This window comes from Vigna angularis, chromosome 9, assembly GCF_016808095.1.
Source record: "Vigna angularis cultivar LongXiaoDou No.4 chromosome 9, ASM1680809v1, whole genome shotgun sequence".
Lineage (NCBI taxonomy): Eukaryota > Viridiplantae > Streptophyta > Magnoliopsida > Fabales > Fabaceae > Vigna > Vigna angularis.
In genome coordinates, this window is record NC_068978.1 from 27,605,142 (window position 1) to 27,631,062 (window position 25,921).

The following is a 25,921-nucleotide window of genomic DNA, read 5'->3' on the forward strand; positions in this document are numbered from 1 at the left end:
GTTTATGCATAAGTTTGATAAAATTTTGGTTGAGACCATTTTTTTGTTGTTCTCAGGATGCAGACTTGATTGTGGTTATGAGTGATAACTTTCATTTCATGTACTTCGGAGACTAATGTAAAATGCTTCCAAAATTTTACCAAATTTATGATGTTAAACTTCTTTGTATATGTGTTAACAAATTATTAAAAAATATTTTATTTGCATGGGTAGGGTCTCACCATGTGAAAGTTAAAAATTTGATATTGATGGAGTTTTCTTCAGACACATAGTATGATCAAAGTTGGATGAATGGATGTCGCATCAGTGAAAATTATGAAACGACGAATTTTGAGTTCTTACAATATGCTCAAGAACACGTAATCTTTGTGAAGAGACATTTTTTTTTGTGTTCGTTGTCTTAATTAAATACGTCGGCACTTAGGCACAATGTGTGATCATATATTCATATTCGGTATAATGAGGATTTATACAGTTTGGACTTCACATGGAGAAGTATTACACAAGCCTACAATGCATGAGGAACAAATTATGTAGACAAATGGATGAGTGGTCATTTAGAGGGCATGATATGTGATGTTGGTGAAAAAAAATTGGTAAAACTCATTTATATGATTCTCTTATGTATGATTCAGAGGAAGAGTTACACCTAAAATGTGCTAACTTTACACGACTGTTGACAATTTTGAAATTGTTTAATTTAAAATCAAGGAATTGATGAACTAATAAAAGTTTCACAAAATTGTTAAAGTTGTCGAAGAAGATGCTTCCAGAAAATAATGTGTTATCTATCGGTAATTACAAGGCGAAAAAAATTCTATGTCCAACAAGATTGAAATACAAAAAGATACATGCATGTCGCAGTGATTGTGTATTATACGGAGACAATTTTACTTCACTGAAGGTGTGTCCAACATATTGTTTCGTAGTTTAAAAAGAAAATCAATGAAAATAGTTGGATGAAGACAAATACGATCCACCTAAGATGGTGTGGTGCTTGCCTATTATGTCATGTCTTAGATAAAAATTGTCATTCGAACAGGAATTAAAAAAGATTGAACTTAGGTAATATTATATAACTTTAACATATTAGAAATCACATCAAAATTTAAACATTAGTGTTCATACATAATGAAGTTGTGTTATCTTTTCAGCAGTTCAAAAATCTATCACCCATAACATATAACACAATAAAGATGATAAAACAAGAGTGAATAGTATATCTATTGGAACCATGGAATTAGGACCCACTATAACATTAATTACTTTATTTGAAAATTATCTAGGAGTAGACTTATGTTATGAAAGTTTGAGTTTTCTCTTACTAGTTTTAGTATTAATAAATACATTTTGCATTAGTACAACAATTTGGATGTTACGACTACAAGTAAAAATTTAAAATTTTGAAAGGATAATATCATTACAAAAATTCAAATTCAATAAGTATTTATAATTAAAAAAAACATAATTTCAATTAATTATAAAATAAAACTCTAAATAAAATCATTTATTCAAAACAAAACCCTAAAATTATTCACATGTCCACAGGACTCTGACTGAACATTCACAAATATTTTTGTGGGAAGAATGTTTAAAAGATCCTCCACCAACGAAAGAAACACAACAAATATAGAATAGAAATGGAGACATCCCTTACTCCATATCTATTTTATAGTCGGAGAAGTTAGTAATCAAAATTATAATTATACTTCTCTCTAATTTATGAGTTTTTTAAACAAATTTAGTAAAAGATTTTGTTAATATCGATTTTTCAAAACTAATTTTAATAAAAATATTGAAGATTTAATATCGATTAAAAATAAAATAAAGTTACAACATATATATACAGCAAACATCTTATGATTTTAATGAGATCATATTACGTTAATTCTACAATCTTAATAAAATCAATGGTGAAAAATATTCTTTTGATTTAGAATGCGTTATATATTACATATATTACAAAATTTGGTGAACTCTCTCAAATGCTCTGTCAAATTGATCTTTCAAACCATCTTCAAGTGAGATCTTTAACTCCTGCAAGAACACCAACCACATATCCAGTAACAAATATTGATCCTGTGATGCCATCTTTAAGAAGATCCAAACACTACAAGGCCTACCAAATTTATTACTTCCATTATCATCTTCAACAATAAGGCCCTTAGAGAAACCAACACTGCATCAAAAGCCTGATGGCGAAGATTTGACCAAGAAAAACAAAAGCATCTAAAAGGTTTACTATAACATAATATTGGATTTTTCAAGAATGTAGAAGTTACAATTCTATTAATATGAGAAATACACTACTGCTTTGGCCATTTGGTTACAAAATATGTTACCAACAAGAAGTTCATGGATTAGTTGTTAAGTACATCTTCTTGGAATATTTGCAAGGAATAATTAAAAAGGAAAACAATGAAAAATCAAATACATACTAAACTTTTGATTAATCACTCTATAGTAAAGATTTTGAAGCAATTCCACCTTACATGTAATTCCTGTGAAAATCAGTGTTTACTCACTAATTCTGTTCAGTTTAGACCTTGAGTTTGAGACTGTAATAGACCTTCAGTTAGTCCTCAATCAATTTTTTAACAGAAAAATCTGTAAACAAGGAAAACCATGGTAAAAATAGAGTGAAATATATGTGATTATTAATAGAAGTAAAAGAAAAAATTGAATCATCTTCTCATCAAACAAGTCCATATTATTTGAAGTGATGGAAATACGATAAGTTTCACCATGACATGCAAAAGGAAAGGATAAAGGGAAGATGTCGACACAATATATTTTTAAGGACAATATAAGGATTGTTGAACTCTTAAGCTTCTGTAACTCATCTCTTGAGGTACACATTAGAGGAATGCAAACATAAACAATTCTAAACATGAAGATGCATAACTTAGCCAGTATTATATGCAACCTGTGTCATTCATGTAAATTTTTGGTTTCCATCCTGAAAAAACTGGTACTCATTTCCTGAAGTGTTTTTGGTATCATTATCTAATCAAAACTGAAGTTTCACCTCAGCAATCTGCATAATAAACATTTGCATCGAATGAAATTCCAATTTGATTGAAGAATAATACAAAAAGAACTTAAGGAAACTAATTCCAATTCTGTGCAAACGAGGAATTGCAAAATTCTTTTCTCTACTGTGATAATGTAAAAACCTGGTAAATATTCAAAAGATATTGATCCAAACAACTTTGTACTGTTCAAAATATCTATCAACTTAGAAAGTCCAAGTACTAGAGCTTTACATTATATAGAGTAAAGGTGTACTATATATACAATATAAACATAACTCCAACACTTAACCCCAACATTTAAAATCTAAAACCAAAACTCACTCTATATACAAGGAGAATTCGCTTCACAACTCAATTTTTTTGGCTACTAGTGCCCTTACACTATTTAGTCTTCCTTAAGCTTATAGACATTGTCAATGTAATCTTCTGTCTCCCACAGGAAAGATCCAAAAGCAACAGCTTCCAATACTAGTCTCTTCAAGCTAGAAAATGAAGTCAAAATAACATCATCATTCTCAAACGAACCCGAATCCTTGTTGTTAAAGAGTGCACAACTATAACTACCCACCAAATTCACAGCCTCCTTAGATCTCAATCTGGCACATCTTTGCAATGATCCAGGATGAAAGCTCATAACATAACATTTTAAGTCCTCAACTTCCTCTTCTGGCCTGATTAACCCTTGCCCTAAGGATGGCATGTTACTCAAGTGGCCAAAGATGGCCTCTTTGAATCCGTAAGAACACATAAGGGAAGTCCTATGACCAAGGTGAATATCATGGTCAGCCAACGATAGATTTCGTTCTAGGTGGTACCTCAATGAAACTGACTTCAAAAAGTAACCATATAATATGGAGGCAACATAAACCCGGGCAAGTAAGAATTGTCTAACTTTGGTTGTCGCCCAACACTCAGTTACACTAGATTTTGCTTTCAAGCCAGTTACAGTAGTTACGTGTTCCCTTATCATATCCAAAACTTCCAAGCTATGAATAGACTCTAGTTCCCAGTCCTTAGAAGGCAATATCTCTAGCCTGCCATTGTAAAGGCAACTAGAAAGTTTTGGTACCAAAGGGACCCTGATCTCAGAAAACTTGTAAAAAATCAGCAAGTACATAACATCTTCTACAGCAACTTGACATTGATTCTCTTTTAGTTGTGCAATCCTCCTGGCATTCAGAAAAGGTTCAAGTCAACATCTTTTCAATGGATATCTACAAGTTTGTTATGCAATTACTGAGGAATTTAAGACTTAGGTTTAACTGTTCTGTTTATTTCATTCCAGGGCATGACTTGATGCCAGGCAATTCCTGGATTCATTTAATCATGCAGATACTGCTTCATATCTGAAAAGACCATCAATATTTAACTCCAATTAAAACAATGTAAAAGACATTACAGGACAATTCAGGTCAAAGTGGTGAAAGGAAATGGCCGTCAGCAAAAGTTCAAGTATCTCAAATCTCACAAAAGCTAGTACATTGTATTAGAAGGTTTCAGAGGGAACCAAAAGTTGTCAGCTATCCTCTGCTCCCATTAAGAAGTGAGAAGTTTTATTGTCAACATATAAGAAGAGACAACAACAAATGGTGATTGTTCATGCTCTAAGTTTTAAGGTACAATCCAGAGAAGAAGATTTAAATTCTCCACCTTAAAATCATGTAACCATTGATTTGTCAGCCTACGTGTACCAGGAAAATGGCCACTAATTTTAGGGACTGCAAAACAATCAAGAAGGATCCGAGAAAGTTTGGTTTAGCTTTAGACCAGGAATGATGACCAAACCGTGCAAGTTGTGGTATGATACACTCCATAGTTTTCACCTCTCCAAACGATCATGAATCCACATCTTACTGATCTTACATTCCTTAGGCTTTGTCTTACTCCTACTTGATCAAAAGAAACTTGATACCAAAGCTTGTCCACTCTAGAATGAAGTTCAAATTTAGTACTTTGCTTGATTCATCAACTATCATTATATCATTTGTAAAATTAACGCAATGACACAACGGCTCTCTATTCTTGGATGTTCCGTTTAAGAATGTCCAGAGCCAAGGCGTTGAGATATGGACCTAAAATTAATCCTTGCCGCAAAACTATGCTCGGATTATAAGATTGACAAACAGAATGCTGGTCACAATTCGGGGATTTGAAGACAATCATAAGACAATAAAAGAAAGTGAGAAAGGAAATGTCCAATTATGCTACCAACACAATATCAAACAAATGGTGGATGCAGCCCAATTTCCAATAGAGTGAATAATCTCTGAAGTTTTTAATATTTTATATTAATACATAAGAAAATAATATGGCAGGTAAACATGCATGGCAGATATCAATATATAGTTGGCAAACTCTTCCGATATGTTTACATGCGCTTAGAAAATGTTAACCAAAATAACCTGTTGACAACCCACGTAAAATGTGACAGTTCTATAATACAAATGTTCCATGGTTCCGTAAAAGCTTGTTTTGCAAAATACATACTTCATTTGGTGGAAGGAGAAGAAATGCTAAGTTAAAAGAAGACAATCACATGTTCATTGAACTATTTGCAGTACCTTCCACGTCCTATATAAGCTGCAAAAACACAATCTCTGATTCAATAAAAGTAGATAACACTATTATACTTGTCCCTGAATTGATAATGGCTACGGAGTTAAGACAGCTACAAAACATTGTGATTGTATTTTTCCGACAATCTCCTGTGTTATCTTGCAAAAGAAAAGACCTGATACAGGCCTCTCTATGAACCCCGTGAAGAGACCATTTTATGCCAAACTTAGGTTACCTGAAATGACAGTTCTTATTATTGTTCCTCTGACTCTACCCTGGACCCAAAAGCTATTCACGATTGAATGATTATCAATGCTTTAGGAATTATTAGAATCATAAAAACAGTGAATGCTATCTGAATTTTCCTATAAACATAAACTCTTGATCCATATTAGACCCATTCCAGTGATTCTGTCTCTAGCATAGCATTCCCTGGTAAGTATCATTTACCATGCTAGCTCAGTAGCAGCAAGACACTTATGTATAAACCTTTTAGTTTCCCATAGAACAATTTTTAGTAGTTCTTGAAGACTAATAAATGCATTCTTGTTATCTTGAACTGGCTCAAATGCTCAGATACAAAGGTAAAATCTGCAAGCCAAAACTTTGTTACGAAACTGCAGTACAAGCTAAGACCTATATGATCGGAGATTTGGAGTGTCATGCTAGCATCTTCAAGGGCATCACTTGGTCATGGAATATTTTAACAGGATAAGGTCTTCATTTTTGGAGGCTTCTTTAGTATTCTATTTATGAATGTTTTAAGATTTTGCTTCTCAAGTAAGCTCCTTCCTGATTCTTTCTTTTCCAACCAATCTTTCCTGTTTTCTCTGCTTCTTAAAACATCTTATATCCCCTTCAGTTACAGTTTCCCTTACGCTCCAAAAAAAGTATCTTATCTACAAAAGTAAAACTTGTAAACCACAAAAAAACCAAATGAAGCTTGTTAAGGTACACAGCATGGTAAGGTCTCGCTCCTTACACTCACTGTACAAACACACAAACAAACCTCTGACCTCTGCAAGTCTAGAAAATTGAGTTCAAAGTTCTTTCCCTTTACGATAAAAAAAAAAAACAAGATTAACCCACCCTAATAAATCAGGAAAACCACAATATGTTTATCGCACTTCCGCATATAGATACATCTATTAACAAAACCCCAGATGCAAGGTTTACACATTGAATCACCAAAATTTCCGCATTGAAGTCACACATATCATAAAGTAACATGTTAAGGTTGTAAAGAGTGGTCCAGAACAGCAATTATGGAGGCAAAACAAGGATTTTTGCAGTTTCCGCCACATCGGCCACATTTATCAACAATTTCTCCCAATATCTCAAGTATGGCGTCAAGGTTTTTGAGCCCCACATCAGCCACTTTTATCAGCACTTTCTCACAAAATCAAGGATGAAACCGCCGCAACCACAATTTAAAACCTTAGCACAGATCAGATTTTCAAGTAAACTCATGATAGAATAGAATCCTTAAATACAGTTTGACAAATATTTCAACACGCCAAAATCGTCCCAAAAAGCTACATGAAATTCAAACTTCATAAATCACAACAAAACAACTTCAGAAAGAAAAAAAAATAAAGGGTATAAAACAAAAACTCATAATCCGCCAACCAACCTGTGCAGCAAGGCCTCATCAGTGACAGAACCAAGCACCATGCGAGCATGTGCCGCATCACGATCCTCAGCCAAGAGCTTGAGCTCTTCCCCAACAGCAACATGGAACATCTGAGGGTGGTTTTGAAGGACGCCACTGAGGAACTTCCCCACCATGGAACGAGGCTCCAGAGGAGAGTTGAGGCTGCTAAACTCACATGGGCTGGCTCCAGCACTTGCTCTGATGAAGGGTCTGCGCCTGTGGTGTAACAAACACGAGGAAGAAACAGAAAAAGCACCACCACCGCCACCAAAATCAGGCCTTGTGAAGAATCTGAAGTGGGGTTTATGAGACGATGATGGTAGAGTGAGGAGTGTGTGATGGTGGTGGTGGATGAGACAGTTTTCCATCAAACAAACAAGAAAGGAGTTGAATTGATGAATGAAGCAACAAGATTAGAGAGAATTTGTGTTTGTGCGTGTGAGAGAGCGAGAGAGAGAAAGAGAGTGGTTGGTGTCACTGTGTTAAAACAAAGTTGGTTTGGTTATGTATTGTCTGTGTGTGTGTACTGTAATATCAGGTTGAGATAGGATTCTTCAATTCACAACAGAAGAGAAGTAAACTAAAATATCTTAGGTTTCTTTTTTCTTTTTCTTTTTCTTTTTCTGATAAAATATCTTAGATATCCTTTTCTTCTTCTTTTTGTTAAAATGCCAATTTGATTATTTTTTTCAACTTATGAGGTAATTTTAATTTAAGAAAAAAAATGACCATGACTCAAATTGATAAAACTTTAATATTTAAGGACTTTTTATTATTTCACAATGAATTTTTCTAAAGTATGATTTGAGATTAAATCTTATTATAATATTTAAAAGATAAAATTGTGTAGTATTTGAGAAAGTTGAGTAGCAACTATATGTGTTCATTGTATTAAAATATCTTATAGTTTATGCAACGGATAGGGTTATGAGACTTTTGAGGTAAGGAAGGGTCAGAGTTTGTTGTTGATAAGTGATAAGTGCGTTTTCTAGTGGACAGTTGTTTTGTCATGGATGTGGTCCCAAAACAAGGTGCTGATCATTGCTTGTAAAATAATACAACAACTACTACTTATTTATTCATTGTGTAAATAAAAAGTAATAAATATATAATTTTATTTTGGTCCCTTTTGGTTTTGTATTTTTTCCATAAAAAGTTATTGTCAGATTCTTTTTCCTTTTCAAATGGATTTTCCCTTCCTAATCAAATATTAGGAAACTATGACATAAAATCAAAATAAATACATGCATCTCTTAATTCTTATTCTACACCATGAAATCTAGAATTAAAACAATATAGAAAAATTGATAGCAATTTTAGAAAAAAGCAAACAAAAAATATATTTTTTCGTATACAAATTTATAAAGAAAATACATTAAAGAAAATAAAATAATACCACGCCGATTCTAAAGAAGATAACACTGCAACCAATAAGTGGTGTCTCTATGAAAGGGACGAAAGATAACTAATAGGATATGTTTTGCAGTATTTGTTAATTTTCATAAATTTTTACTATAAATATTTTTATATTTTTAATTAGTTAGATATAAACTGCCTATTAATTTGAAATTTTATTACGATACATATTTTTTAATTATATCTCAACTATTACAAGTATCTTTTTAAAAAGGTAATTATACAAGAACCAAATCTAAACATAAAAATATATTCATTACATATAAAATATTGATGCAAAAAATCTATTCCTTTGTTCATCACTCCATAAACTGAGAACAGCCTCAAATGTGGTAATATATTTGAAAATAAAATCAATCAAATGGATATATTTTTTGTATACTAAAAAATTATAAACATTTTATTTTTTTAAATGATACTATTTTAACATGTTTGAAGTCAAAACATACACTAATCTCATTTGATATAATTTAATTATACTTGTATAACACAATACACTTTGAAAAACACATATTATACACTTATATAATTTAAAATTTTCAAGTATGTTGCAATTATATAAATTTTGACTGACATATTTTGGAAAAGAATATGGAAAAAAGTTTTAGTGATATTTTATTTATTTTTCTTTTTATTTTTATTTTTTATTTTTTTGCCCTATCGATGTTAAGTGATGGTTCTCTATTTTGTCCAGAAAAACAAAGTCATATGAGTGACTCCAATATGACTACAGAGTGTGAGTGGAATATACGACCATTGTCCATAACTAGGGCAAAGAAAGAGTCAATTTCTGAATAAAAAATAAGTACAAACAGATTTTGGAAAGAGGTGCTTTAAACCTAATTTCTGTCATCAAACCTTTTTTTATGTTCGGGTCCCAAAGAAAGAGAATAAAAAACAAAGGAAAGGAATGGGTGATTTTATTAATTATTTAGCAAAAAATGAAAATGATAAAGAAAATGTTTGTATAGTTGACATCAAATATATTAGTAAATAAATATATGTGCAAGTAAGAATAATTTATACCATAGTTGTAACAATGGGATATGATTCATGATGGAGGAATGGAAATTTGGTACATTTTCGGGAAAATAATACATCATTTTACACATTAAAAAATGACTCAAAAATTATTGTATAAAATATTTTTTTATTATTGATTTTATACGTTGAATATGTTACATATTAATAATTTTTTTTTGTAATAGGTTAGAGGAAATAAATAGACTTTTAAGAGTAGAAAGTGAAGTTCTTATTTATCAAATATTTTTAGTATTAGATTTGGGGAAGAATTAACGGGAAAAAAAAAGGAAAGCTTTACTAAGATACATCTAATGGAGTTTGTGTCAATTTGTTTCTATATCACTCTGTATCTAAACTCTCTTCTTCTTTTTTTTTTTTAGATTACATATAGTTGTTTAAATTCCATGTATTATATTTGTTAATCTAATTATAATTCACTATATTTTGTTAATATAAGTATAATTCACTTCTAATTTGTTAGTAATTTTATCTTTGTACTTAATATTATCATATATTATTGAATGAGATTTTTTTTCATAACAAATTTGCCTTATGAGTTAAATACTTATAAATAAAATATTTTGTCCATGTGTTGTTTTATGCTTCTTCTTTCTTCTTTAGTAAGAAAACTCTTAAAGAAATACTAAGATTCTTTTATTCTGAAGAAAAGAAATAATAATACTTGTAACAATTTGAAATGCACTTGTATAGGAAGGATTATTTATCTGAGAAAATTTTTTCTTAAGTTCATTGGTCATCTTGAGAAGAGTTGGACTAGTAGTTCATAAGATCGTTTTGTCTCTTTAATTAGTAAACCTTCATTCGTTATTTTCCATGTCCTTAATTGAAGAAATATGTGTTTGATCATTCTCATATATTGGAGGTAAAAGACATGCAAGTAAGAGAGGATCTCTCAATGAAGGTGTAGTTTGTGTGCTTAGAGGATCGTCAAACAAAGCAGCTTAGAGGAAAGTCCATTAGTCCAAGTAATATAGTCTAGGATATGAAAACAAGTGACTCTACTTGGGAGTTAGGAGGATATGAAGCCATCGTACCCATATTTGTTATCAAGTAAGTCAAATTTTCAAGCTCAAATTTTTTTGTTATTGGAGAGTGTTAGATATATGGGTAAAACTCATTCTCTTTATCATGAATTTAATGAGTTGTTACCCCTTGCCTCTACTCATGCCTAAGAAATATAGCAACGATCAAAGTTCTTCATGATATTGGCATTACATGGCCTTGCTAATAAATATTCTCATTTCTGTTATCAGATTTTAAGTTCACCTGTTGTAACCATTTTGACTTCTACTTCTTTCACTCTTTTACATGTACCTAGTAAACTCATCAATGATAAACATGTTTTGATTGAAGATTCCTCTACATAAGCATCTCATGGTAATGGTCAATATCACTCTTGCAAGCCAAGAAAAGGACATCACAAGTGTAACCACTATGGTGGGCTAGGCGATGTGATCATAGATGGGTCAAGACCTAAACAAAACATGAAGAGATAAAAAAAGTAGAATAGGTTTTATGGCTTATATTTTGGCCTTTAGCAGTATACGTTGTTTCTTTATTTTTGTTTTATCTTTTGTAAGAAGCTTTTACATCATTCTTCCCTTTAAAGAGAAAGCAATGTGGGATTTCACATAGTTTATATTTAAAAGGAAAAGAAGATTTGATCATTTTTCACTTAGTTGCTTGTAACGCAAGTTATCTCTTGCATAACTTTAGTTTTGATCTTTACGTTAGTTAGGTATCTTATATACTTTTAGGATGATGTAGAATTAAGAGATGTGGGACCTAAAACCTGTTTTGGATGTTACTTTTCAAATTTAAAGTTTCCTTTCCTTTTCTCTCTTCATTTTTTGTTTTTTAATTCCATTTATGTTTGTGCTTGTTTAGTTCTTAGTTTCCTTTCCATCTAGGCAGGTTATTCCATATCACTAGGTCACAAGATTGACAAGTGTTATGCATTACATGATCATTGTCCTAGCTCTGTTATTGTTGTTCAAATTGCTCCTCCCTCATAATCACTTAGGGATCCTTCTTGATCGGATAGTACCAACAACTCTGTTATTTTTAACAAATTTCTCAAATGGTATAAGAATCAACAACCTTCTAGTTCCATTGCATCTATAACATGCACAAGTACATCTTCTTTTGTTCTGACTCCATCTTCTTCTCTTGGCCCTTGAGTTCTTGATTTAGGAGTCGTAGATCACATTACTAGTAACAAACATTTGTTTTCCTTTTTATCCTCTTCGGATCCTTTACCTTTTATTACCATTGCAGATGGATCTAGAAGGTTGGGACTATTAATCTTTTTCCTTTTTTATCCATTTATAATGTTATTTATGTCTCTGGATCTCCTTGTAACTTATTATCCATTAGTCATCTTAGTTATTTTCTTGATTGTGTTATTTCTTTTAACAAATATTTTGTTTATTTATAGGGTCGGAGCTAGAGACAAGTGATTGACACCATATGTGAGTCTCATGGTCTTTATCCTCTCTGCCCTTCTACACATGTTGGTATGGTTATGGAGTCTCCGTCTCTTCTTCATGCTTAGTTAGATCATCTCAGTCTTGCCAAATTGTATCAGTTTGTTCCTAGCTTATCTAAGTTGTCTAATTTGGTCTATGAGTCGTGTCAATTAGGAAAACATATTTGTAGTTCATTTTCTCATAATGTCTCACAATGTGATTCGTCTCTTTTTGCCTTAGTTCATTGTAACATTTGGGGACCCTAGTCGTGTTAAATCTAATTTAGGTTTTCAATATTTTGTTACTTTTATTGATGATTATTCCATATGTAATTGGTTATTTTTAATGAAAAAATCATTCTAAGTTATTTTATATCTTCCAAACCTTTTATAATAAATTAAAACTTAGTTTGATGTTTCTATTCAAACTTTGCGAAGTGATAATAGCTGTGAATATCTTTGCCAATTTTTAAAATAATTTATGGCTTCTCATGATATTCTCCATCAAACTTCAAATGCTTATACACCACAAAAAAATTGGGTGACTGAGCGCAAAAATAGTCATCTTATTGAAACAACTCGCACTCTTTAAATTCATGGTAACATTCCTCCATATTTTTGGGATGATGTTATTCTTACTTTATGTTATCTATTTAATCACATGTTCTCTTTGATTTTAGATAATAAAATACCTAATTCTATTTTATTTTCTCATGAACCCTTTCATCCCTGACCTCCAAAAGCTTTTGGGTCTATTTGTTTTGTTTATAACTTTAGTCTTGGTTTTGATAAATTATCTCTTCGATCACATAACTTTATTTTTATAGATCACAAAAAGGATACAAGTGTTTTTCTCCTTCTCTTAACTATTATTTTGTTTCTGCAGATGTCACTTTCAATGAGTCTTCCTTTTATTTTAACTATCAATCTTTTTTTGATATGCCTTACTCTAATATAGTTAGTATTCCTATTATTTGTCCTCCTTCAATTGTGCCTAATCCACTAGGTATTTCTTAACAACCACCAAGTGACTTAATTCAAGTTTCAATTACTTTGTCTCCTCTGGCTTTAACAACCGAGTTTACACTTCCAATTATCCTCCGAAAAGGTATATGTTCTACCCTAATATCTTTTCACATTATATTGCTTTAAGTTATCATAGATTGTCATCACCTTTTTATACTTGCCTTATGTCTATTTCTTTTGTCACCATCCCAAAATCGATCAGTGATGCCTTAACCCATCCTTATTGTCGTCAAGCCATGCTAGATGAACTAAGTGATCTTTATAATAGTGGAACTTGGGAGCTTGTCCCATTACTGTCTAAAAAAATTGTTGTTAGTTACAGGTGGAAACTAGGTTGATGAATTCAAAATATGTTGTCCCATTTCTTAGATATGCATTGGATATTTTAGAGAAAACTAGGTTGATGAATTCAAAATTTGTTGACACAGCCATCGATCATAATACTAAACTTCTACCAAAACAGGGAGAGCTTATGTCAGACCTCGAGAAATATAGTTACCCATCCTGACATTTCCTTTGCAATTAGTGTGGTAAGTCAATTTCTTAATTCATAGTGTGAAGATCATTGGCATGCAGTTATTTGTATATTAAAGTACATTAAAGGATCTCCTAGAAAAGGTTGTTATATGGTTCAAATAACCATACAAGAGTGGTTTGCTATTCAGATGTTGATTGGGTAGGATCTCCTACTTATAAAAGGTCTACATCCGGATATTGTGTCTCCATCGGTGGTAACTTGATCTCTTAATAAAGCAAGAAAAGAAGTGTTATGTTAAGATATAGTGTAGAAGCATAATATAGAGCTATGACCTTAGTCACTTGTGAGCTTGTTTGGCTTAAGAAATTACTTAAAGAGTTATAATTTGAAGATGTCACTCAAATGAAACTTATATGTGAAAATCAGGTTGCTCTTCATATTAGTTCTTATAATGTTTCTTATGGGAGGATGAAACACATTGAGATTGACTATCATTTCATTCGAGAGAATATTATATCGGGAGATATCAAGACTGAGTGCATTAATTCAAGTGATTAGTTAGTAGGTATTTTGACTAAGTCTTTATGGGGGAGATAATTAATTATATTTGTAACAACTTTGGTACATATTATTTGTATGCATAACTTGAGGGGGAAACGAGGGAGAGAATTAATTATATTTGTAACAAGCTTGATACATATTATTTTTATGTATAGCTTGAGGGGAAGTGTTAAATATATTACATTATTAGATATCTTATCTTTATATTTTATCTTTAGTTAATTTGTTATTATTCCTTATTTATATTTTAGGTTTAACACATATTTCTTCTAGTATAAATATAGTATCCTATATCTATATTGAACACAAGGGAGATTAATCTCATACATAGTTTTTACTATATTGAACAGGGAGAATGTGAGAACATAGAAAAGTGTATTTTAGGAGTGATAGTGTTTTAAGATACTAACACTCGATTATTTTAATGATAAAACACTTTTATATAATTAGAAAACTCATAAAAGAGTTTCATTACTTAAAAACACTTTACTCTCTATAAATCTTCTCTAAGAGCTTTCTTCTTTCTCTTTAAGGTATTTTACAATCTATTCATTCTTTTGAAGATCAAAGATTGTAGGATTTCTCCTTGCAGCAAGTTTGTTAAGATCAACATATCAATTTCTTCTTTAGAGGTAAGTTAGTTTTCAACTCTTTTTCATCATCTTCTTTGTCTCATTTGGTTGCATGTGTTCTTGCTCACATGTGTCATTGTGTTGTGTTTCTTCAATCTCTGTTGATCAATGTCCTTATTGGCATGGTCATATCATTTTGATGTTGCCTCTAGGTGTAGAAAGGGGGTACCTTGCAAGTTAGGAGACATTTATCTTTTTGAGTTGTTGAACAACTTTGTCCAAGTCAGGGAAGCTAGTCTTTGATTCTTTTGAAGTATTACTATTAAATTGATAAATGCATGTTGGTGATTGACTTCATGTTGGAAATGAACTTCAGTTATTTTGATGAATTGGATTCACTATGAGCATGATTTATTTCACTTGTATGGTTTTAATGTTTGATTCATGAAATTTTGCTTATTTGTGCTTGATTTTGTGTGACTGAGAGAATTTAGAATATGAGTAATTGAAAAAATTGGTACGAGTTTTCATGATTAAAATTGTTTTGAACCAATTGTTGAGACTTTGGCAAGTGTACCAAATCGTTCAAAGTAATAAACCGGTAAGACCGGATATCGTTTCCCAAGAGACTCGTGTCCTAGACAATCGTATAATATCTAACTAATTTAGACTAAAGAATGATTCCATGTTTTTGGGCTTTTCATGCAATTAAAGTAAAGATAAAAAGTAAATGGTAAAAGTGATCTTTGATAACGCAAACACTTAGAAATGGAAAGATTAGAAATGATATGGAATGATATTGTTGGGGGTTGATTTCACCTACTTCACTCTTATGTATAGAAAATCACTTCCTCTTCAATAATTAGCCAATGTCAATCTTCTAATTTACTCAAACCCAATCCCTTGGTAGAGAGAGCCTAGACTTACTTCTTAAACTCCAATCCCTTGGAAAACCTAACAAGTTCATCCGCTTTAAGAATTGAGATTCAAGACAACCAAAGGTCCTAGTTCTATCCCTAGATACAATTTCCTTTAGGTGTTTAATCCAGTTCTAGATTCACCCAATATTTCCCAATATCAAGCAAACCCTAAAATCATGATATGGTTGAATTACTCATACAAGCTTTAAGTAGAGGAATTAAACACTAACAATCAATGAAAGAGGCATATAATCATTCAAAACAACTGTAATTACATAAAAGATCTGTGGTTACATCAATCCCCAACAAGAATGAAACTAGCTCTCCATGAATGGAGAGCTTGAGCTTACAACAATGGTGGAAATGGAAGAAGGAGGAGGACCCAAGGATGAAGAAGGGTTGTTCCCACAGCTCCTAGCTCGCCTCTGGACGCTCCAATTGAGAGAATTTGTGTCTGGGATGCCAAAGATGTCAAAGCCCTTCTAATTTGGGGTTAAATAAACCCAATCTGCCAAATCAGCAGCAGGCGCGCTTGAGACCGCGCTCTAGCGCGCGAAAACAGGAAAAAGGGCGCTCCAGCGCCCTTTTGTAGGGGGCGCTCCAGCTAGCTCCAGTCCTGGTGCAGAGCCCGCTCCAGCGCCCATGGAAAAAGGGCGCTCCAGCTAACTTTTTCCAGATTCTGGTTCTTCATATTTTTGTTGTTTTTGCTGTTTTCTTGTTTTCTCTGGTTCCAGCACTCTTCATTTGATGCAGAGACTTCTTCCAACTAATTAACTTGTATAAATAAAGGGGTTAGTGATCAATTTATCTAATTAAAGCTTAAGATGAAACCACTTCTTAAACTAAATGAAAACTAGGATTTACAAGGTAAAAAGGATGAGAAAGAGTTGATATTTTCTCTAATTCAATACTGAATTCATAGTAAAATATGCCACTATCAACTCCCCCAAACTTAGAACCTTGCTTGTCCTCAAGCAAAAGGTATCTGACTGTCAAACAAAACATATTTTTCAAAGATAACATCTGGATTCATAATACATTGCTTAACTTGAAACAACTAGAAATGTGTATCATGTTAGTTTTCCACTATGATGCTCACAACACAATCAATCAATCAAATGCCATAGTTTATAAGAGATCAACAGTCATGGCAGGATGCTTTACTGAATTTTGTAGAACCAATCCTCACTTAAGATAGTATTTCACTCTAATGCACTGGTGTATAAGGATGTGTGTCTATCACTCTACTATCAAATTGTCACACAAATCAACTTTGCCATTTGTTTCAACCAAATTAAACACATGCACAAGTAAGTCAACATCACAAGGACTTTCATTTGCTTGAATTGTGGCTGGGCTAAGAAGGAACATGGTTTTTCTGGATAACAAAGCACCTTGAGCTAAGAGATCAAACAATTACAATCATGAATAAAAGTTCTCTTTTGCTTCACTTAGATTACCACCAATGTCAAACTTACACCCAACTGTTTTTCATTCAGTACTTTTCTTTCTCTCTTTTTCTTTCTTCCTTTTTGTTACTTTTGTATCTTTTAAATTTTTCTCAATTCAACCTTTCATAACAACTCCCCCAAACTTAAACCATTCTCCTGCAGTATAGATGATTTCTCCATTTAGCTCAAGGTAAGGAAAATAGGGAAATTTCATTTGGGCTTTAAGGTTCAAAAAGAGTCATTTATCAATCAAGGTCGAAAGGTTTTGAATTGGTTTCTTTTGGCAATATGTGGAAGAAGTAGGAGAGCAAGATGGCCTTGATCATGTGCAACTAACAAGCAAATGGTTCAAATCAGAGAAACTCAGGCAAAGTCAATTGTGATCAAATATGATAGCATTCACAAGAAAAGTCTAAAGCACAACATCTCACAAGGTTAACTCAAGGTTCCACAAACATCATCAAGCAACTGCCATGAATAATGATCTCAGTTAAGCATATAGCATTCTCAGACTTTTTCATGAAGGAAGCAATACAATTTGAACTAAATTGATCCATCTCAAGCATCATTTCATATCAAACCATAAGCATTATGAATCAGCATAAGTCTAACAAGCCAGATAACAAAAACAACTTAACTAAAATTGAAAAACAAAAGCTAACTAGCAACCAAAGTAAAAGAAAGCAAAATAAAAGGTCCTGTGACTCATGATTTGTAGCTCATTGTCAAACTCCTTCATTTTCTGCACCACCTCCCCCAATAAATTGGGTTGGTCCCCAAGCCATGCTACTTGGGTCGCATATTCCTCTGTTGACATCTCTACTTTGTGGCGGCGTTTGTTTTTATTCTCTTGGAGTTGGATGAAGAAGTCATTTCTGCACAAAAGATTGAAAATAAAGTTTGCAAATGTGAGCTCACAATGTATGTATTTGTAACAAACAATCATTAGATCACATGATCATGAGTTCACAAGGTCAAACGTATACTAAATATGCAAGAAAAATCACAAAACACAGCCTGGAGCATGAAAAATTTGAAGCAGAAGAGAAAAATAGAGTTGCTGAAAAATCTGGTCTGGTTGGAAAAAGTTAGCTGGAGCGCCCCTAAGCAGAGGGCGCTGGAGCTAGCTATGGGTCAGAATGCCAGAAAACTGGATTCGTGCTGAGCGCGCTGGAGCGCCCCTGAGCAGAGGGCGCTGGAGCGCCATACCAGATTGCAAATTTGCAGAATTTCACAACTACACCTACGATTTTTGGAATTTGGCACTTCTTGATGCTCAATTCAGCCCAGATTAACATGTTTTCACTATACAAACTTGATCAAATCCATAAGGATTGAAATTGAGTGCAAGAATGCCAATTTAGGTGCACACTTCCAAAGCTTTCTAATTCTACAACTCAAGGCTTCAAATTTTTCACTTTAAACATACCTAAACTCAACATAACCATACAAAACATACTCAATCACACTAGAACACATAAAAACAGATTGAACAATTCTAAAACACATCAATACACAATAAAACTCAACATTACACTAGTTAACCAATAACAACACATAAACTACAATTGAAACTAACATGCTACAAAATAACCAAATCAAATAAAAACATTCAAAAGCAAATTCAAACAATCAAAACACACTCAAATAACAAAATCACACATAGAGAAAGGGTTAGAAAGCTGGGTTGCCTCCCAGTAAGCGCTTGTTTAACGTCATTAGCTTGACACCATTAAGCTCAAGTTTGATTTTTGATGTTGGAATGCTTCTTCTTGTCATGACACCAACATCCTCTCAGCAATTTCCTAGTCACCAACTTGACTCTCCTAGAATATGGAGCCTCTATCTCAAGCACTCCATTTATCTTTATGTTCTTGATGACCCATAACCTATTCTTGAATCTCACTGGTTTGCCAGGTTTGGGCTCATTGCTTGCCATCACAGGATTTTGGTGAACTAGTTCCTCTTCCTTTTCTTCTTCTTCTCCCTTTACTCTTGGAGATAAACAACTAAGGCTCCTCTTTACCAACTTGGCAGCTTGCTCTGTTAGACTAGTAATTGATAGAAGTTCATCTGTAGCTTCAAGACTAGTCTCTTTTTCATGATTTTGCTGCTCAACCCCAAAGACGTTGAAAGTCACCTCCTCATCTTGGTCTTTCAATTTCACTGTTCCTTCTTCCACATGAATGACAACCTTGGCTGTCTTCATGAAAGGTCTTCCAAGGATGAGTGGTATATCTGCAGATTCTTCCATGTCCATAACTACAAAATCCACCGGGAATTGAAGTTTATCTATTTTGACCACCACATCTTCCACTACACCATATGGGTACTTGATGGATCTATCTACCAGTTGCAACATCATTCTTGTAGGCTTGACTTCAACACCACCAATCTTCTTAAGCATGGATAAAGGTATCATATTGATGCTAGCTCCCAAGTCAACGAGAGCTCTACCTATATCATGATTTCCAATTGTGCATGGAATGGTGAAACTCCCCGGATCTTTAAATTTGGGAGGAAGGGTTTTCTGCATGATGGCACTACAATTCCCTTGCACTTCAATTGTTTCCTCATCTAAATACTTATTCTTCTTGTTGAGATTTGCTTCATGTACTTTGCGTAGGCAGGAATTTGTTGTAGTGCTTCGGTCAATGGCATGGTAATATCAAGTTGATCAAATATTTGCTTAAAACGAGCCAACTGTTTCTCCTTCCCTTTAGTACATGGGATTTTTGGGTAAGGGAGGTGTTTCACTATTTCTTTCTCTTTTTGGTTTTTCTCTTTTTCAAATTTTTTATTCTCTTCTCCACCTTCAACAATCTCTTCTTCAATTATTTCTTGATCTTCCTCTTCATTCTTTTCTTGTTCTTTTTCTTCTGGCTTTTCTTTTTCTTCTTCTTTTCTTCCAACCTCTTTCCCACTTCTTGTGAATATTACATTACATTCTTCCTTGGGGTTGACTTGCGTATTTGCAGTAAATTGTCCACCCTGTTGGTTTGCTAATTGCTTGGGCAATTGACCAACTTGCACTTCCAGATTCTTTATAGATGCATCAGTGTTTTTCTGGTTTTGGATGGACTGCTGTATGAACATTTGCAAGGTATCTTCTAGCTTTGAAGTCCGATCATTTTGAGGTTGATAATGCTGGGCAGGTTGATACGGATTTTTACTGCTAGAAGCTTCTTGATTTTGTCTCCACCCTTGATTGGAAGAATTAGGGAAATGATTGTTGAAGAAGTGTTGTCGTCCTTGATTTCCCATATAATTGACTTCTTCAGGTTGGGACGTACTAGGACTTTGACAATGGCCGTTGGGGTGGTTATCTCCACAGAAATAACATCTCATTACTTGATGATGTGGTTGAGGTTGAGCTTGCATTGCTTGTAACTGCTGAGGTAGTTTGGCCATATGTTGAGTTAAGAGTTCCATTTGTTGAGCCAGAAGCTTATTCTGTGCAAGTAAAGCATCCTGGGCACTCAGTTCATACACTCCTCTCCTCTGTGCTGGATTTCTCCCATGTTGGCTCCGCATGTCAGTGGAAGCCATATTTTCTATCACAGCAATGGCTTCATCAGCAGTCTTAAAAAGTACTGAACCACCAAAGGATGCGTCTAATATCATCTTTGTATGAGGTTGCAAACCATTACAGAAAGTTTGCACTTGCATTTCTAGACTGAATCCATGGCTGGGACACTTTCTCAATAAAGATTTAAATCTTTCCCAGGCTTCACAAAGTGGTTCATCTACTCCTTGTACGAAGGTAGCAATGGCAGCCTTCACCTCTGTGCTCTTTGATGGTGGAAAGAAGCGTGCTAGAAATTTATATTCCACATCCTCCCAGCTCGTAAGACTTTGATTAGGCTGTGACTGGTGCCAAGCCTTTGCTTTGCCATTCAGCGAGAATGGGAAGAGTCTCATGTACAATGCTTCTTCATCCTCCCCTTGTACACCCATAGTGCCACATAGCTCATAGAAAGTGACCAAATGAGCATGGGGGTCTTCATTGTCTAGGCCAGAAAATTGATTGGAACTAATGAGCTGGAGTAGAGCAGGCTTCATTTCTGCCAGCTTGTCACTCATAGTGGGCCTCACAATGCTTGAGAAATTCCTCGGGCTTGTGTAGGTTATTGAGTCCCCTATGGTTCTCCTTGGAGGTGGTCCTGCGCCAGCCATCCCGTTCACAGAAGAAGAATCAAAAGATTCTATTTCTTGATTGTTGAAAGGAAATGAGGATTGAGGGGCAGCTTGTTGACTTAGAGCTCGCTGTCTCCTTGTGTCACTATTGTTTCTACGAGCTGTTTTCTCGATCTCAGGATCCACAAGGAGTGGTTCAGATGACACCGTCCTCCTTGTACGGATGTTTCCCTGCATACACTAGAAAACAACCAAACTCGTGCCACAAGTCAGCCCAAAAAATAAAGATAAATGATAAATACAATAAACAGAAAGCTATACACAAAAGGATAAAGTCTAAATCGGTTAAAGATCACACAAAAGTCTAGTTTAACACGGGTCCCCGGCAACGGCGCCAAAAACTTGTTGAGACTTTGGCAAGTGTACCAAATCGTTCAAAGTAATAAACCGGTAAGACCAGATATCGTTTCCCAAGAGACTCGTGTCCTAGACAATCGTATAATATCTAACTAATTTAGACTAAAGAATGATTCCATGTTTTTGGGCTTTTCATGCAATTAAAGTAAAGATAAAAAGTAAATGGTAAAAGTGATCTTTGATAACGCAAACACTTAGAAATGGAAAGATTAGAAATGATATGGAATGATATTGTTGGGGGTTGATTTCACCTACTTCACTCTTATGTATAGAAAATCACTTCCTCTTCAATAATTAGCCAATGTCAATCTTCTAATTTACTCAAACCCAATCCCTTGGTAGAGAGAGCCTAGACTTACTTCTTAAACTCCAATCCCTTGGAAAACCTAACAAGTTCATCCGCTTTAAGAATTGAGATTCAAGACAACCAAAGGTCCTAGTTCTATCCCTAGATACAATTTCCTTTAGGTGTTTAATCCAGTTCTAGATTCACCCAATATTTCCCAATATCAAGCAAACCCTAAAATCATGATATGGTTGAATTACTCATACAAGCTTTAAGTAGAGGAATTAAACACTAACAATCAATGAAAGAGGCATATAATCATTCAAAACAACTGTAATTACATAAAAGATCCGTGGTTACATCAATCCCCAACAAGAATGAAACTAGCTCTCCATGAATGGAGAGCTTGAGCTTACAACAATGGTGGAAATGGAAGAAGGAGGAGGACCCAAGGATGAAGAAGGGCTGTTCCCACAGCTCCTAGCTCGCCTCTGGACGCTCCAATTGAGAGAATTTGTGTCTGGGATGCCAAAGATGTCAAAGCCCTTCTAATTTGGGGTTAAATAAACCCAATCTGCCAAATCAGCAGCAGGCGCGCTTGAGACCGCGCTCTAGCGCGCGAAAACAGGAAAAAGGGCGCTCCAGCGCCCTTTTGTAGGGGGCGCTCCAGCTAGCTCCAGTCCTGGTGCAGAGCCCGCTCCAGCGCCCATGGAAAAAGGGCGCTCCAGCTAACTTTTTCCAAATTCTGGTTCTTCATATTTTTGCTGTTTTTGCTGTTTTCTTGTTTTCTCTGGTTCCAGCACTCTTCATTTGATGCAGAGACTTCTTCCAACTAATTAACTTGTATAAATAAAGGGGTTAGTGATCAATTTATCTAATTAAAGCTTAAGATGAAACCACTTCTTAAACTAAATGAAAACTAGGATTTACAAGGTAAAAAGGATGAGAAAGAGTTGATATTTTCTCTAATTCAATACTGAATTCATAGTAAAATATGCCACTATCACTAATGCATCAAGAAAGAGTACCAACTTGAGTAATTTATCAAGTCAAAGTTCACTTACAATCACAGAATACAATTGTTGTCAATTGATACAACGTTAGAGTGGCATTGAGCGCCAGTTTATATTACAGTTCTAGGAGCCTTTTAGCTCCAAGACGTTAAGCGATAAAACTGTTGAGTGTCATCTTTATACTATAGGTTTGAAGTAATTTAGTTTCAAGATGCTGAACGTTAGAAAGTTTCGTTAAGCACAACATTTTGTGAGAAAAATGACACTAAACGCCAGAGTTATCGTTGAGCACAACTTTTTGCAAAATGTTTAGCGTTAAGCACTACGTTTGAGCGTCACTTTGTATGTTGGATATGTTTTCATCTTTGATTATTTAAGATAGATTTATAATAGACTTTATATATGTTTATGACTAATATTGTGTTTGATTAAAAGTGATTATATGGTTGTGGACATGTATTATGATGGTGTTGAAAGAATTTCAAAGAGAAATTGTTTGTGGTGATGATCTATGGTATATGCATTGACATATGGAAGTATAGTAAAGAGGTATCATGAACTCTAACAACTTTTCACACTCAACTAGAGTAGAATGAGTTATGTGGTGAGAATCGCAAAAGATCCTAAGCATTGGACTATTTGGTCATAAACATGAAGGGGACAACCACTAGTAAAAAATAAGGATTTTAACTCGCCCAGTTGACATCGGTTTCATCACAATCGAAGCATAAAATGACGTGGTGACATTTTTGTAATTATCACAAACGTATATGCCTTGGTTTAGAGAACCGAGGCATACAATAATTGTTTTAGCGGTTCTTTGTAAAACTGAGGCAATAGATGCTTATTGCCTCGGCTAAAAAAATAACCGAAGTAATAACATAACTGAATTTTTTTATAGACTTTAGACAGTGATTCTTTATAGAACCGAGGCAGTAGAGGCTTATTGCCTCGGTTAAAAAAATAATTGAGGCAATAACATGTGTTTAGGTTTAAATTTTGCGAACAGAGACATTTATAGACAGAAGGCCTTCTTTTAGGTTTAAATTGCGATGTTGCTCTCGCCCTTGGGGTTCTCTCCACCAATGTTTTGTTCTCTTCTTCACTCCTTTGTCACGACTTCACAAGAAGGGGGAAGCACCAATCTTCATCTTTTTCTTTTCTTCTTGTTTCGTTTCGCCTCGTAGTGAGGGAGGTGCGAACCTCATTTTCCTCTTCTCCAACTCTAGTTCATGTTTCACATTCCCTCCCTTTCGCTTCTCGGTGTTGGTTCATTTTTGTAGGAATGTAGGCGACTTTGACAGCTTAGGTGCATCTTTCTTTGTCGCGATGTGGTAGCAGTGGCACCTCCGCGAGGGTTCGTGTTCTGGTGTCTTGGTGGCGAAGGGACGTCGCGTCTAACTCGAGCTTTGGGTGGTTTCCTTTGTTTCTTTTATACAAATTGATGGCATGAAGTTTAGGGTTTCTAACCTTGTATCGATTTGGGATTTTATTTATTTTTTAATATGATTCGTGCCTTTTGGGGCTAGGGTCTGTGCTTGCAAAATTTTCTTGCAATTTGATATTTGTAATTAGGGTTTTAATTGTTCTGGTTTTGGAAATTTCTGTTCGAGTTGGTTTTTTTTTTTTAAAAAAATTTCATATAAGAGCACATGATTTAAAAAAAAATAAAGGGTTTTGGCATCGGTTCTAGCCTCAACCGGTGTCATAGACCCATGTTATTACCTCGGGTGTAGAAGAACTAAAGCAGAAACCTTAGGCATAATGAAATCCAATGTCAAAGGCATGTAACCAGATAATTGTATTCAATGTTAATTGTTTGTGCAAATTTATTATGAGTTATCATACTTTATGCTTGTTTAATTTATAATTAATATAATTTATGATAATTCTTTTGTGCACTAACTTATGTTTTATATTTTTTATGTTTTATATTTTTTATGTTTTACAGAAAGTTAAGTAATGATATGTCTCTAATGGAAAACGAAAATGTTGCTTCTTTTAATTGTTTTATATATGAGTTCTTTTCTTTTAAATAAACTCACATACTCTATAATTAGTTTGTATATATTTTATTATTATAATTATTATTTTGTATAATTGTATTAATATTATATATATTTCTATTTATCTGTTTTAATTTATAATTTTATAATATTTTATTTAATAACTTTATATTATTAAATGAGATATTAAGACGCTGTTTAGGATGAACAATATAATATAAAATCAATGTTATTGTCGTTATCTTCTAATATGTGTTGCATTACCTTTTGGCTATCTTTCAATAAAGCTTTTAACATAGTTTTACGAAGGTGGTTTATAAAAGCATTAGATGAACCTTATATATAAGGTTTGATAGGTTGTTCGATGAAAAGATTTTCCAAAATGATTTTAAAACTCTGTTTAAATATCTCCATTTCATAAGTTAACGTGATTTTGAGTAATAAAAATAAATAAATAGTTTATATATATATATATATATATATATATATATATATATATATATATATATATATATATATATATATATATAACTATTTAAAGTAATACATTAGAAATTAAACTTGTAAAATTTAATTCCAACAATTTTACTTATGTTATTTTAGTTATCCCGTTGTTTAAATATTATTTATAATATCATATATAAACAACAATTTGACTTACAGGATAAGTATGAATAGAAATAAAATGAGATGTTTGTTAGATAAATAAAATAAAAAAAAATATATAAAGTTGACTATATTAATTTTTACGTATTTTATTTATTTATGTTTTAGCTATCCTTATTTATTTATTTTTACAATTTTTATTTATTTTAACCAAATAATTTTTAATTAATTTTATTCTACCAACTTATTTTTATGTATTCCATTTCTTTTATTTGT

At 33.4% G+C, this 25,921-nt stretch overlaps 1 protein-coding gene across 1 annotated transcript; it reads right to left on the reverse strand.

Moving 5' to 3' along the window:
- Positions 1–3,149: 3,149 nt before the first annotated feature.
- Positions 3,150–8,094, reverse strand: LOC108347593 (UV-B-induced protein At3g17800, chloroplastic). Its single transcript, XM_017586942.2, has 2 exons — positions 7,225–8,094; positions 3,150–4,204 (listed from the first exon to the last, which is right to left on the reverse strand). Exons 1-2 carry the CDS (start codon positions 7,611–7,613, stop codon positions 3,421–3,423), a joined length of 1,173 nt encoding a protein of 390 aa, XP_017442431.1. The 5' UTR covers positions 7,614–8,094; the 3' UTR covers positions 3,150–3,420.
- Positions 8,095–25,921: the final 17,827 nt, after the last annotated feature.

What these genes read in the sequence shown, in the direction of transcription:
- LOC108347593 (XM_017586942.2), bottom strand. Translation starts at nt 7,613, where the DNA reads ATGGAAAACTGTCTCATCCACCACCACCATCACACACTCCTCACTCTA. An exon ending in GATGAGGCCTTGCTGCACAG is followed by an intron (nt 4,205 to 7,224) that starts GTTGGTTGGCGG and finishes TCTGAATGCCAG; the next exon opens with GAGGATTGCACAACTAAAAG.